The sequence below is a fragment of the Scyliorhinus canicula genome, chromosome 13 (assembly GCF_902713615.1).
Source record: "Scyliorhinus canicula chromosome 13, sScyCan1.1, whole genome shotgun sequence".
Taxonomy (NCBI): Eukaryota; Metazoa; Chordata; class Chondrichthyes; order Carcharhiniformes; family Scyliorhinidae; genus Scyliorhinus; species Scyliorhinus canicula.
Window position 1 is genome coordinate 140,833,057 of NC_052158.1, and position 13,306 is coordinate 140,846,362.

A 13,306-nucleotide genomic window follows, 5' to 3' on the forward strand; every position below is an offset into this window, starting at 1 on the left:
GGAATTTTGATGAAATGGTGTAGGTGAATGTTGGAGGAGTACTTTCCCCAGGAATGGTATGTTTCTTAGTTACCAGAACCGCAGAAACAGTGAAAGATTTGGCTGAACCTGCAGCAAAGGCAAAAGCCTCTTCCAGCATACAGGCGGGGGAAGGCCGAGCTTAAAGGCCTCAAGCTGACTTGAGGGCCTTGATGAAAGCTGAATTCTAGCAGCAGAGGGAACAACTGTGAAAAGATCTCACCAAAGCCATTGAAGAAGTGGTGACGGCTGACTTCCGGTGACGGTGGGCGGGAGGCAGCCGCACGTTGGAGGGCTCCCATGTCGGGGATTGACGCCCAGTCCTAGGGCCAGCAAAGGCGGTGAAGGCCTGGAGAAAGCACAGGGAAGGGATATGTCGAAGTCCAGTAAGAAAACGGCTGTCAGAACAGCTGAAAGTTCGTCAGGGAGTAGAAAGGTCACCGTGGGGTCACCAAGGAAAATGGATGCTGGAGCACCAAGGGAGGCCGCATTGCTTACGGCTGAAGAAATAACTACGGTAATGGCTGCGGAATTCGAAAGGTAGTTTACAAAATACACGGAGACAATGAGGAAGGAGATGAGGGAGGTTTTGAGTGTGCTGGTGGAGGAGGCGATTTCCCTGGTGACGTGGCGTTGGCGAGCGCAGTGGCAGAGGTGCGGGAGCAAGGGGAGGCACTGAAGGAAGTGGAGGAGACATTATTACAGGATGATGATCAACTTACGTTGATGGGGAAAGAGATGCGGAAGGTGATGGAGGTTAGCAAGGAACTGCGAGATAAAATGGAAGACCTGGAAAACAGATCCAGGCGACAGAATTTGAAGATTGTGGGGCTGCCCGAAGGAGTTGAAGGGCCAAGACCAACTGAATATTTTGCTGCGATGCTGGCAAAACTATTGAGGGAGGGGGAGGATCCCTCCCGATATGAACTGGCTCGGGCTCATCGGTCGTGGAGGCCTGTACCAAAGGCGAGTGAGTCGCTAAGGGTAGTGACTCTGTGCTTCCGTAGGTACAGTGTGAAGGAGAAGGTCCTGTGCTGGGCCAAGCAGAAGCGGGTGGTGCAGTGGGCTGGAGCTGGTATACCTGTACACCAGGACTTTACGGTGAAGCTGGCGAAGAGTTGGGCTGCTTTCAACCGGGTGAAGAGGGCACTGTACATTAGCAAGGTGCAGAGTGGCATTGTATATCCAGTGAAGCTGAGGGTGACTTACAAGCTCAAGGACTTTTATTTTGGAACGGCGGAGGCAGCGGAGGAGTTTGCGAAGGCAGAAGGACTGTGGCAGAACTGAGAAATTGAGAAATGGCCATGTGCCAATGTAACCTCCTGACTGTATTTTCTTTTTTTTTGTTTGTTTGTTTCACTGCGTGCGAGTGTATGGGCTAAAGGAGCCGGTGTTGTATATATTTGGACAAGGGAAGTGATGGGACTTTCACTTGAAGTCAGGGCTCTTTGGGGTGTAGGTGGATATGTGGGGTTTGTGTGCTAAAAGGGGATTTTTGGGCTTTCCTAGGGTTGGGCAAGGGTGAAAGGGACCCGGGCGGGGGCCTCCTTACTGGCCGGTTTGAGCCGGGAGCAGTGTGTACCATCTACAAGATGCACGGTAGCAGTTCACCAAGGCTCTTTAGGCAGCACCTTTTAAACCCACGACTGCGACCATCTAGTGGGACAAGGGCAGCAGATACATGGGAACACCGTCAGCTGCAAGTTTCCCTCCAAGTCACTCACCCTTCTTACTTGGAAATACATCGCCGTCCCTTCACTGTCTCTGGGTCAAAATCCTAGAATTTGCTTCCTAATATCACTGTGGGTGTACCTAGACCACATGGATTGCCGCAGTTCATGAAGACAGCTCACCAACCACCTTCAAGGGCAATTAGGGGTGGGCAATGCTAGCCTGACCAGCGACATTCATCTCACCGCTCCTCATAAGAAAAACCCTCCATACCCAGGATCAACCTAAGTAAACCTTCTCTGGACTGCCTCCAATGCCAGTATATCTTCTCTTAGATAAGGGAATCAAAACTGGTCAGAGTATTTCAGGTGTGGTCTCACTAGTGCCTGTAGTTTTAGCAGGATTTTCTTATTTTTAATATTCCATTCCCTTTGAAACAAAGGCCAACATTCCATTTGCCTTCCCAATTACCCGCTGAACTTGTTTTTTGTAATTTATGCACGAGAACCCCCAAATTCTTCTGTGCTGCAGTTTCCTGCAGTCTTTCTCCATTTAAATAATATTCAGCTTCTTTATTCTTCCTACCAAAGTGTATAACTTCATATTTTCCTACATTATATTCCACCTGCCAAGATTTTGCTCGCTCACCTAACCTGTCTATATCCCTCAGCAGCCTCTGTGTCAAACTCACCACTTGCCTTTCCACCGGTTTGTGTGTCAGCCGCAAAGCTGGCAATGATGCATTCACCTTCCCTATGCAAGTTATTAATATATATTGTGAATAATTGCGGCCACAGCACAGATCCCTGTGGCACTCCACAAGTTACAGGTTGCATCCTGAATACGTTCCTGTTATCCCAACTCTCTGTCTTCTATCAGTTAGCCACGCTAATGTCATAATTATGATTCAAAGCACAACCAGCAGCTCGGTCTCATGTGGTCCCCTTTGGAAGTGGATTGAGAGATAGAGGATGGGATGAGGTCTGTGCCACAATCTTTCTCCTTCACTCTATTTCATTATTCAAGTCTCAGTAAGCATCTTTAAGAATGTTTGCATGGACATGGCTTGTTCTCAGGTTTAAACCAATGGTTTTCTTCAACAACCTGTTGAAACCCATTTTACTGTATGATCTCTTCTCACCAAAAACATTCAACAGATCGCTGCCAACATGCACAGTATTCAGTCAGATGGGGCCGCTGTTACTCGCCTTGTCTTCCAGAACTCTTATTATTCAATTTGAAGCAGTGGAGTTACGTGTAGCCACTGAAATTCTCCAAGGCAGGGAAGCATTTTTTCACAAATCTCTCACGGTCACCTGGTATTGTTCTATTCTTTTAATTTTAAGGTTAACGACTCAGTCCTTACAAAATCTGAGATGACGTTTGCTCTCACTTAGGGCCACTCTTACCTCCTGAACTAAGGAATCTCTTTCCACTGCGAACATTGGGATATTTCTCGGCAAGTCTGTTATCTGGCCAAATAAGCCCTTCGGCAGCAAATACCACCTTGTGATTGAACTGCTGGAACTTGCTCAGAAGTTCTTCAGGACCACCAGCGAAGAGAACATCATAACTGGAAAACAAAATGAAAGAGGTTCTCATGAACACTCCAGAGCGTGCACACATGTATAGTTTACGTCTTCCCTATTTCCTATGATTCCTATAACAGGACTCAACAAGAGCCATTCATCTCTGTACAGTATTGTGTTGCCAAATTATAAGCATCGAGACCAAAAAGCTTAACATGCTTCTTGACATATTTGTTTAGTTTATAAATGAGAAAATGGGCATCACAGTGGCACTACTGCCTCACAGCACCGACGACCTGGGTTCAATCCCGACCCTGGATCACTGTCTGTATGGAGTTTGCACATTCACCCAGTGTCTGCCTGGGTCTCAACCCACCACTCAAAGATGTGCGGGATGGATTGGCCACGCTAAATTACACCTTAATTGGAGAAAAAAAGCATTGGGTATTCATTTTGTAAAAATGAGTAAAATGAACTTCCAAGTTAAATCTCAGATACGCGAGACAGGATAATATTGAGCTGTCCAATTGACACTTATTCGGGGAGGTGAAATTTTGTGATATCCATAACGGTAGCATGGTGGTTAGCATAAATGCTTCACAGCTCCGGGGTCCCAGGTTCGGTTCCCGGCTGGGTCACTGTCTGTGCGGAGTCTGCACGTCCTCCCCGTGTGTGCGTGGGTTTCCTCCGGGTGCTCCGGTTTCCTCCCACAGTCCAAAGATGTGCGGGTTAGGTGGATTGGCTATGCTAAATTGCCCGTCGTGTCCTTAAAAGTAAGGTGGGGGGGGGGTTGTTGGGTTACGGGTATAGGGTGGATACGTGGGGTTGAGTAGGGTGATCATTGCTCGGCACAACATCGAGGGCCGAAGGGCCTGTTCTGTGCTGTACTGTTCTATGTTCTCTGAACTGGCACCTAAGGTCCCTGTGAAAAGCCCTTTTTAAAAGTCTTATGATTTTGTTACAGACCAGTAGCATTATTATTAATTTATTTTGGAAAGCTGAAAACCCAGATACTTACTAAAATAATGCAGCCACATAGTGCACAGTTTAAAGCAAAAGAATATTACTCCATGAAAAATCAAAGAACATTAACCCCATTAAGTATATAATAAGACAGGTATGTTAAAGATGTTAAAAGTACAATTAAATAGATACTTGTACTTTAAATCAAATTTCTTAACTCATCTTTCTTCTGCACCCGTTTTACCAAGACCAATAACTCTCAATATTTATCAGATATAGAAGATTAACCACTTGTTTATGTACCGATTCAAAGATTCTTATAAAGGCCTGAGATTTCTTCGACCTTCTGCGTACATCCAACAAGACTGCCTTCAAATCTCCTCCAACCGTCCCATGGTTGTGGACTCTCAGTTCAACATAGGTGTTGCTAAAGCATAGCTATCTCAGGTCAGATCTCCGCTGGTTTTAATATTCTTCAACTCTGGAATCTTGCATATAAAACTCTTTCTCTCTCTCTTCTCAGTTTGGCTATCCTAGAAGTCCAGCTCCCGGTTAGGTGTCATCAAGAGTTTTAAACCCTTTTAGTCAACACACAAAATTTCAACTGCTGAACCCTGCACAAAAGGGATAATGTCTGCAACAAGCTTGATCTTTACTAAAAGCGAAGGCCCAATTCTCCAGCGTGGGGTGGCTTTACTAGGAATTCCCATTGACAGCGGTGGGAGCAGAGAATTCCACCAGCAGCCAACGGTACTCCACCTCCTGCCACTGAGAAACATACGACTGAGAGCCAGAGAATCCCACCCTAAAACTCTGCTCGCAATGGAGCCACACCAACAATCTATTCTCCCCTATAATCTGGTTGATCCTTTTTCTATTATTATCACCCAGGAAACTTGCTCACTGGAAGTAAGGTGTTTTACCAGAAACCCCTTTGCAGAAAAATGTAGTTCTTAAAGGGACTTTCACCCCAACATAGAACACAGATTATTCCACCCCCCCCCTCTCTCAACCCCCATCACAATTTGTTTTAATTTTGCCAGGGCTCCTTGATGCCACTCTCTGTCAAATGCTGCCCCAATGTCACGGGCAATAAATCTCACCGAATCTCAAATTCAGCAGGATGTGGAGTTCACTGGTCCGGCTAGCATTTATTGCCCATTCCTAATTATCCTTGAGGAGATGTGGTAGTGAGCCGCCTTCTTGCCAATAATAATAATCTTTAGTTGGTCTTCAGTGTCACAAGTAGGCTTACATTAACACTGTAATGAAGTTACTGTGAAGTTACTCGTCGCCACACTCTACCGCCTGTTCGGGTACACGGAGGAGAATTCAGAATGTCCAATTCACCTAACAAGCACATCTTAGAATGGCTTGCTGGGCTATTTCTGAGGACAGTTAACATCTCTGTTTTAATCTGCTTCCTCGCTCTGTAAATTAATGACTTATTGAAACAGACTCCGCTGATCAAAATAATGTCCCATCATTTTAACCACCTGAATGAAATTTCCTTGTCCTTTCTGCTGTTGTGAAAACCGCGGTCATGCACGATGGCACAAAGGCACACACACTAGCCACATTGTCGCCGTCAACACATGCACGAGGGGATTTTTAGCCTCTCCTGCACAGCGGTCAGTTCACAGGGACCCAGGCTGCAATGTGAAAGCAACGGCACTCAGCGCAGACAAACGAACAAACCAGGGGCTTCGCTGTTCTTTACTGCTTAGTTTCATGCAGTGCAACATGCTTACCAACAGCTATCAGGGGAGTGGCACAGATCATTTTTGATGTGTTGGGTATGCTGGGTCTGTGATGACTGCGTTTACCAGAGCAGTAGAAGAGACAGGCTACCAACACTTGTAGAAGAACAACTCTATTCTATGTAACTATGAGCTGTTAAACATACTTGCACTGTGGGTCGACACTATGTTAGATTGACTGAAGACCTATGGCTAACCTGACATGACTATACTGCTAGCACATGGTAGATGTTCGTGCTACTGACTGTGGGCTCTGTCTGTCTCAGAGGCTGCATCCCGAATGAGCAGGAAAACTAGTGCCCTCTGGCTTTATAGTGACCGTGCCCTGTCTGGTGATTGGCTGCTGTGTTCTGTGTGTTGATTGGTCTTTCAGTGTGTGTCTATGCACCATCATATACTTGTGTGTATATTATGACAATTTTCATGAGCATTATTTGCACTAGAAATTTAAAAGAAAAACAAGGACACACTGTAAATGCTGCAAATGTGATTTTTTTAAAATGGAAATATTGGCTGGTCTGCTACATATTCCTAGTATTTTCCATTTTGAGACAGGTCTCCATAGAGTTTTCAGCAACATTTGTTCATGTCCCTGTACAGCAGCCAATGCGGACGGAGCATTCTTGGAAGATAGTTCAGAAAAACTCCAGCTGGTATTCAGAAACTAATAAGTTACATTAGCTTTTCCATTTATTCCTGGTCTGTTACACTGAACACGTCTCGTATGAAGACGGGCAATGAAACGTTCCTTCCCAAAATGGATCTTCTCTACTTTTTAAAAAAGAAAATAGGAGGAATCCCTGAAATACTGGACCCTGCAATCGAACCGCAGAAACTCAACATCTCATAACCAGGACTTTCACACACAACTGGATTCTCTCTCAGACATTTTGGGGTAAGCTGAGCTCGTCATTCCACCTACTCAGTCCACCACAAACCAAACATTCTTTCAAGTATGAGCAGTTTCCTGGAGCAGTCTGAAACACCCAGAATAGTACTGCATCTGCATATCTCACAAACTAATTGAACACTCGGATGAAATCTGGCTGCACATAATGATTCATCCTGAATTTCCCCAGAGGTGGTTACAGTGAATGAGCAGAAAAATGTGTTGCAGCGGAACAGCATTTCCCATTTGATAAGCATTCCATAAAATTCTTTGCCCCTTCCATTTGCCGAATCCCTCGGGATTTTCAAGTCACTTCTAGCCAGTGTCACTGGTCCATATGTCTATGGTCTGTCATTAAGATTAGCGCCGTTCTGCACTACAAACATTCTCATGTTTACAAGCTTAGCAAACATCGCAGTTTAAAATTGCAAGATAGAAAATAGCCTCTGAAGTCAGACTCTATAGATGTTTTTTACTTCGTACATGCAGCTTCAAGAATCAAAGTTTGATCTCACTAATTAATTGTGATGTGGCTTTCACTGGCAAGGTTGCGACCAATTGCTCATTCCTTGCTGCCCGAGGCCAGGTGCTTGTCATATATTGCAAGATCTGAGCATGTTGTTACATTGCTCTCTCTGCTGCCCCCTCTGTTGGGGAGGTGTAAATAAAGTTAGTTCAACAATGGCAGCCTGCAGTTCAGCATGCGTTGGCTGTGTTTTCTACCAATGCTGCGCTTGCGCAACTGAATGTATGTGCGCATCTTTTTTTTAATTTGCCATCTTTATTGGGGGCATGTGCAGCAGGTAGCATGCGCGGTCATCACTGACCCTGGAATTGTAAGATTACAACAGCATATCACATTGATGTATTTTTAGAAATTTATTAGTAAGTGAAATATCAAAAGAAATGGCTGGGAGAGAGAGAGAGAGAAAGCGAGAGAAGGCAGGACCGAGAGACCGGAACTGGCCACACCCCGGGTGCCTGCCCACCATGGGGCTCAAGAAGCACTGAATTGCTTGAAATTTCAGACCAGCCATTTTAGTGGTTCAGAGGGATGGTTCACCTGGTAATGTTATGTTATTTTTGTGGTGTTAAGCATTTTGAGGATACAAGGTAATGAAATAAACTGCTAAAAAGCCGTCACAATTGATGAGAGTGGATTTGTGTCACCTGCAAATGACAGCATTGGATTCTGCGCTGACAATTTATCTGCGGCCATCTTGCATTGGCAGAGGATGCAGTGAGCATGTGTTGGTCTTAGAGCAATATACAACAGTGGTGGTTCTGAAACTATTGCTTTTCATGTAGTAAAGCTGTTGCTACAACACTGTTAGCTAGGATTTTGATTCTGTGACAAAGGGATGTCGATGTGTGTCTAAGTCAGGATGGTATGTGACTTGGAAGGAAACTTGGAGATGATAATGTTCCCATGCATCTGTAGCCCCTGTCCTTATTGGTTCCAGAGGGTTGTGGATTTGGGAGGAAATGCTGCTGAAGTCTCAATGAGTTTCTGCAGTGCATCCTGTAGGTGGTAAATACAGTAGTCGCTGGTGAGGAGGAAAATGGCCATTTAGACATCTATCTGGCTTGTTCTATTGAGGTTCTGGTCATTGGTTAACCTACCTCCCCATAACATTCAGTCAGGCTCTCTCCTCATGGAGATTGCAATTGCCTGGAACTTGCGAGGCACACTATATTTGTATTGTACATCAGCCCAAGCCATGTTGTTCAGGTGTTGTTAATTATGGGCATGGACTATTTTGCTCTCTGAGGAATTGTGAATGAAGCTGAACACTGCAATCTCGACTAACAGCAGTAGCAGGAGCCCATGATAGCAGGAGGGACAGCAAAAAGCAACTGAAGATAGTTTGGCAGAGCCCTGAGTAACTCCTGCAGGCAGGTGCTGGGGCTGTGATGGCTGGCCTCCAAAATGTTTAACCCTTTGTGCCACTTGTAAGCTTAGCTACTGGAGAGATTTTTGACTTGTGAAGGAGAGTAATGGAAGCCCAGTCTGGGATCAAAAAAGATAGAGTTTCAAATTGGATTTAAACACAATCTCATTGAATGCCGAAGCAGACAGTATAAATTGAATGGCCTACTTCTGCTCATACGTTAAGAGACATAGAAGCATTAAATCTCTAAAATGCAGGAGGCTATTCAGCCGATCGAGTCTGCAGAACAATTTGAAAGTGCACCCTATCTCGGCCCACTCCCCCACGCTAGCCCACAATACCGTAACCCCACCTAAGCTACACATCTTTGGACACTAAGGGACAATTTAGCATGGCCAATCCTCCTAACCTGTACACGTTTGGACTGTAGGAGGAAAACAGACCACCCAGGTCATGACATACATTCAAGCTTCACCTTCCATAGACTTGCTCAGGAACCCAGTCACACCAACAGAATGCCACTGCTTCACAGGCTCTATTGAGGTGTCACTAACCTTTTGATTACCTCAGATGTTTGGCTTCTTGCAAGCTGAACATAGATCCGGTTCCTGCAGCTATCTTATTAATTCAGAGCCAGGGCAGCACGGTGGCACATGTTAGCATTGCTGCCTACGGCGCTGAGGTCCCAGGTTCGAATCCCGGCCCTGGGTCACTGTCCGTGTGGAGTTTGCACATTCTCCCAGTGTCTGCGTGGGTTTCACCCTCACAACCCAAAGATGTGCAGGATAGGTAGATTGGCCACACTAAATCGTCCCTTAATTGGAAAAATAATTGGGTACTCAAAATTTATATTTTTAAAAAATTAATTCAGAGCCATTTCTCTGCCCTTCACTTTAATTTCCCTGAACAAGACCTTGTTCAGATTCTTGTTCCTTTGACATTCTTTTCTCCCATTTCCAGGTTTCTGGGACTCCTTTTTTTGTTCCTTCAGGAAATCTGCTCTCTGCAGTTCCCGGTTCCTGGCATTAGCTTACAAGTAACTCCAAATTTTTGGCTCTCTCAATATGACCCCTGGTTGCTAATCAACCATCTAGTTTTTCTTAAAACGATTTACTTTAGGTAGTAAAATCCTCATTACAATGCAGGCATCTGAACCAAACTAAAGTTATTAACACATTCCATAGAATCCCTACAGTACAGGAAGAGGCCATTTGGCCCATTGAGTCTGCACTAACCCTCTGAAAGAGCACCCTACCTAGGCCCAATCACCCCACCCCACACTGTCCCCACAACCCCATCAAAACTTTTGGACACCTAGGGACAGTTCAACATCGTCAATCCATCTAACCTGCACATCATTGGACTGTGGGAGCACCCGAGGGAAACACATGCAGACAAGGGGCGAAAGTGCAAACTCCACCCAGACAGTTACCCAAAGCTGGAATCAAAACCAGGGCCGGGATTCTCCCCTACCCAGCGGGGCGGGGGTCTCAGCATGATGGAGTGGCGTGAGCCACTCTGGTGTCGGGCCGCACCAAAGGTGCGGAAGTGTCCGCACCTTTAGGGGCCAGCCCTGACATTGAGGGGCTAGGCCCACGCCGGAGTGGTTGCCGCTCCGCCGGCTGGTGTGGAAGGCCTTTGGTGCCATGCCAGCCGCGGCCGAAGGGACTTTGCCAGCCGGCGGACGTCCACGCATGTGGCGGAGCATCAGCGGCTGCTGACATCATCCCCGCGCATACGCAGGGGAGGGGGTAACTTCCGCCTCTGCCACGGTGAAGACTATGGCGCAGGTGGAAGGAAAAGAGTTCCCCACCGCACAGGCCCGCCGGCCGATTGGTGGGCCCGATCACGGGCCAGGCCAATGTGGGGGCACCGCCGAGGGTCAGATTGCCCTGCGCCCCCCAGGACCTGCTCCCGCCGGTAAGGTAGGTGGTTAGATCCACGCCGGCGGGAGTAGCATGACAGCGGCGGGACTTCGGCCCATCACGGGCCGGAGAATCACCGGGGGGGGGGGCAGGAATCCGACAGGCGCGGAGCGATTCCCGCCCCCGCCGAATCTCCGGTGCCGGAGAATTCGGGACACGCCGGGGGCGGGATTGACACCCACCCATGGTCCCTGGCACTGAGAGGCAGCAGTGCTAACCACTGTGCCGCCGTACATCTTATGATCTCATAAAAGATCCCGAGAGGTCTTGAGAGAGTTGATGAGGAGAGAATGTTTCTTTTTTGCGGGAAATTCTAGTATTAGGTGCCACTGTTTAAAAGTAAGGGGTCGCCCATTTAAACCAGAGAGGAGGAGAATTTTTTTCTCTCAGAGTTGAGAGTTTCTGGAATTCTCTTCCTCAAAAGGCAGTGGAAGCAGAGTCTCTAAATATTTTTAAGGGCGAGGTAGATAGATTCTTGATAAGCAAGGGGGTGAAAGACCTTCTGGATTAGGTGGAAATGTGGAGTTGTGGTTACAATCGGATCAGCCACGTTCATATTGAATGGCGGAGCAATCTCAAAGGGTCAATTGGTCTCATCTTTCTCCTAATTTTTATGTTCAAATGGTCAAGGAGTAGGGAATCAATGGCAAGGATATGATGTGCGATTTACACGAATGGGGACAGAGTCTCTTAGTGGGAGGGATTAGCCCTGGTGTTTCCCGGCGCTCATAGTGCCGTGAAACAGCCCGTTATCTAACGCCCATCCGGGTAGATCTGGGACCTCAGCGGGGAATGACTCGCTGAGGCTGCATTTAGTTCAGTTTTCTGCTCTGAGGATTCCCGCTTGCCGGAACTCCTCAGGGCAGCGAGAGATCGTGATGCCGACGTGACCCCGATTTGCAGCCCCCCCCCACCTCAGCTCAACTCACTATAAAGGGGGCCCACTGAAACCCCCCACACCCACGCAGGGGACCCTGGCCTGATCACTGCTGCGGATAAAATGCCAGCTTGGCACCCTGGCAGTCCCCTGCCAGCTGGCAATGCCAAGTGGGCAACCGCAGAGCCTGGGTGGCATTAGGAGTGCCAGGGTGCTACCCTGCCCAGAGGGCATGCATCTTGGGGCCTCCACCCCTCTGGGAGACCCCCAAGACTGCCGTTCCATATGGTCCCCATTTGTGGAGACCAGCACTGAACTCGCCCGAGGTCTCCAAAGAGAAAGGGTTAGATCCCATACCTTGGGTAGATCTCGGAAACGTATATTGGAGTGAGACTAACTGTCTCACTTTAATGTGCAGATTTTCCAGAAAGTGACCACCATGTCTTGCGAGATCACATGCGATCTCACGAGGCATGGCAAACCGAGTAGATCCGGAAGTGCGATCTCCCAACATCAAACGGTCGTGTAACAGCACGGTGCTTTTCAGCCACAACGTAGATCCTGCCCATGGAGTTTGTGGTCAGGGCTGAGGATAGTAGCCTTGACTTCCAATGCTTAACCAAAGGAAATTGCAGGTCTTCCGGTGTGTGAGACAAGCAGTTGACAACAATAAGATAGTAGTGGGAGTGCGGAGGAGCATTGGTGGAGAAGCAGAGTTAGGTGTTGTGAGCAACTTGTGGAACCTGACCCCATGTCTTTGGATGACCTTGCAAAGGGCCATCGTTTAGTTGAGGAAAATGAGGGCAGCCAAGGTTAAATCCCTGAGGGAGTGTAGAGGTAGCAGTGTGCAGGTGGGAAGAGAAGGCCTTGCTGGAGATGTTCTGGCTATAGTTGGATATGTAAGAATGGAACTAAACAAGATCAGTGCCATCATGTTAGGCAGCAAAAAGGGGGTTGGTAGAGGAAGGTGTGACAGAAGGCAGAATGCTGGAAACTGACCCAAAATGACCATATAACAAGTTCACCTACAGGAAACTCTAGCCTCTAGTTTTCATCACCCACAGAATACTTTGAGGAACACAGTAACAGGCCATTCAGCCCCTCGAGCCAATCCCATAATTCGGGGCAGCACGGTAGCATTGTGGATAGCACAATTGCTTCACAGCTCCAGGATCCCACGTTCAATTCCGGCTTGGGTCACTGTCTGTGCGGAGTCTGCACATCCTCCCCGTGTGTGCGTGGGTTTCCTCCGGGTGCTCCGGTTTCCTACTACAGTCCAAAGATGTGCAGGTTAGGTGGATTGGCCATGATAAATTGCCCTTAGTGTTGGGTGGGGTTACTGGGTGATGGGGACAGGGTGGAGGTGTTGACCTTGGGTCGGGTGCTCTTTCCAAGAGCCAGTGCAGACTCGATGGGCCGAATGGCCTCCTTCTGCACTGTAAATACTATGATAAGATTTTGGCAGATCTGTATCATACACTGATTTACCGGTCTTAGTTTTGTAACACTTAATACCCTTGCCGAGCACGATTCTATCAGCCACGGTTTTGACATTTTCACTTGACCCCCAGTCTCAACAACCTTTGGGTAGAGAAAGTTACAGATTTACACTGCAATTCATGTGAATGACTACTTCCTGACATCACTCTTGAAAGACATACCTTTATTTTTCAGGTTATGCCCCATCGTTCTGAACTCCTCATTTAAGGCGAACAACTTAGTAATTAGCAAGTGATAAACTGGACAGGAGCAAAAGGCTTGAAGACATTTTCCACGGCAGCA

General features: G+C 47.2%; 1 protein-coding gene across 2 annotated transcripts in view; it reads right to left on the bottom strand.

Moving 5' to 3' along the window:
• plod2 (procollagen-lysine, 2-oxoglutarate 5-dioxygenase 2) overlaps positions 1–13,306 on the bottom strand; it is a 169,556-nt gene that overhangs the window by 71,600 nt on the left and 84,650 nt on the right. For both annotated transcript variants that reach the window (XM_038815300.1, XM_038815301.1), the window contains exon 4: positions 3,099–3,262. In XM_038815300.1, coding sequence (XP_038671228.1) covers positions 3,099–3,262 — 164 coding nt within the window. The remainder of the gene's footprint in view (positions 1–3,098; positions 3,263–13,306) is intronic.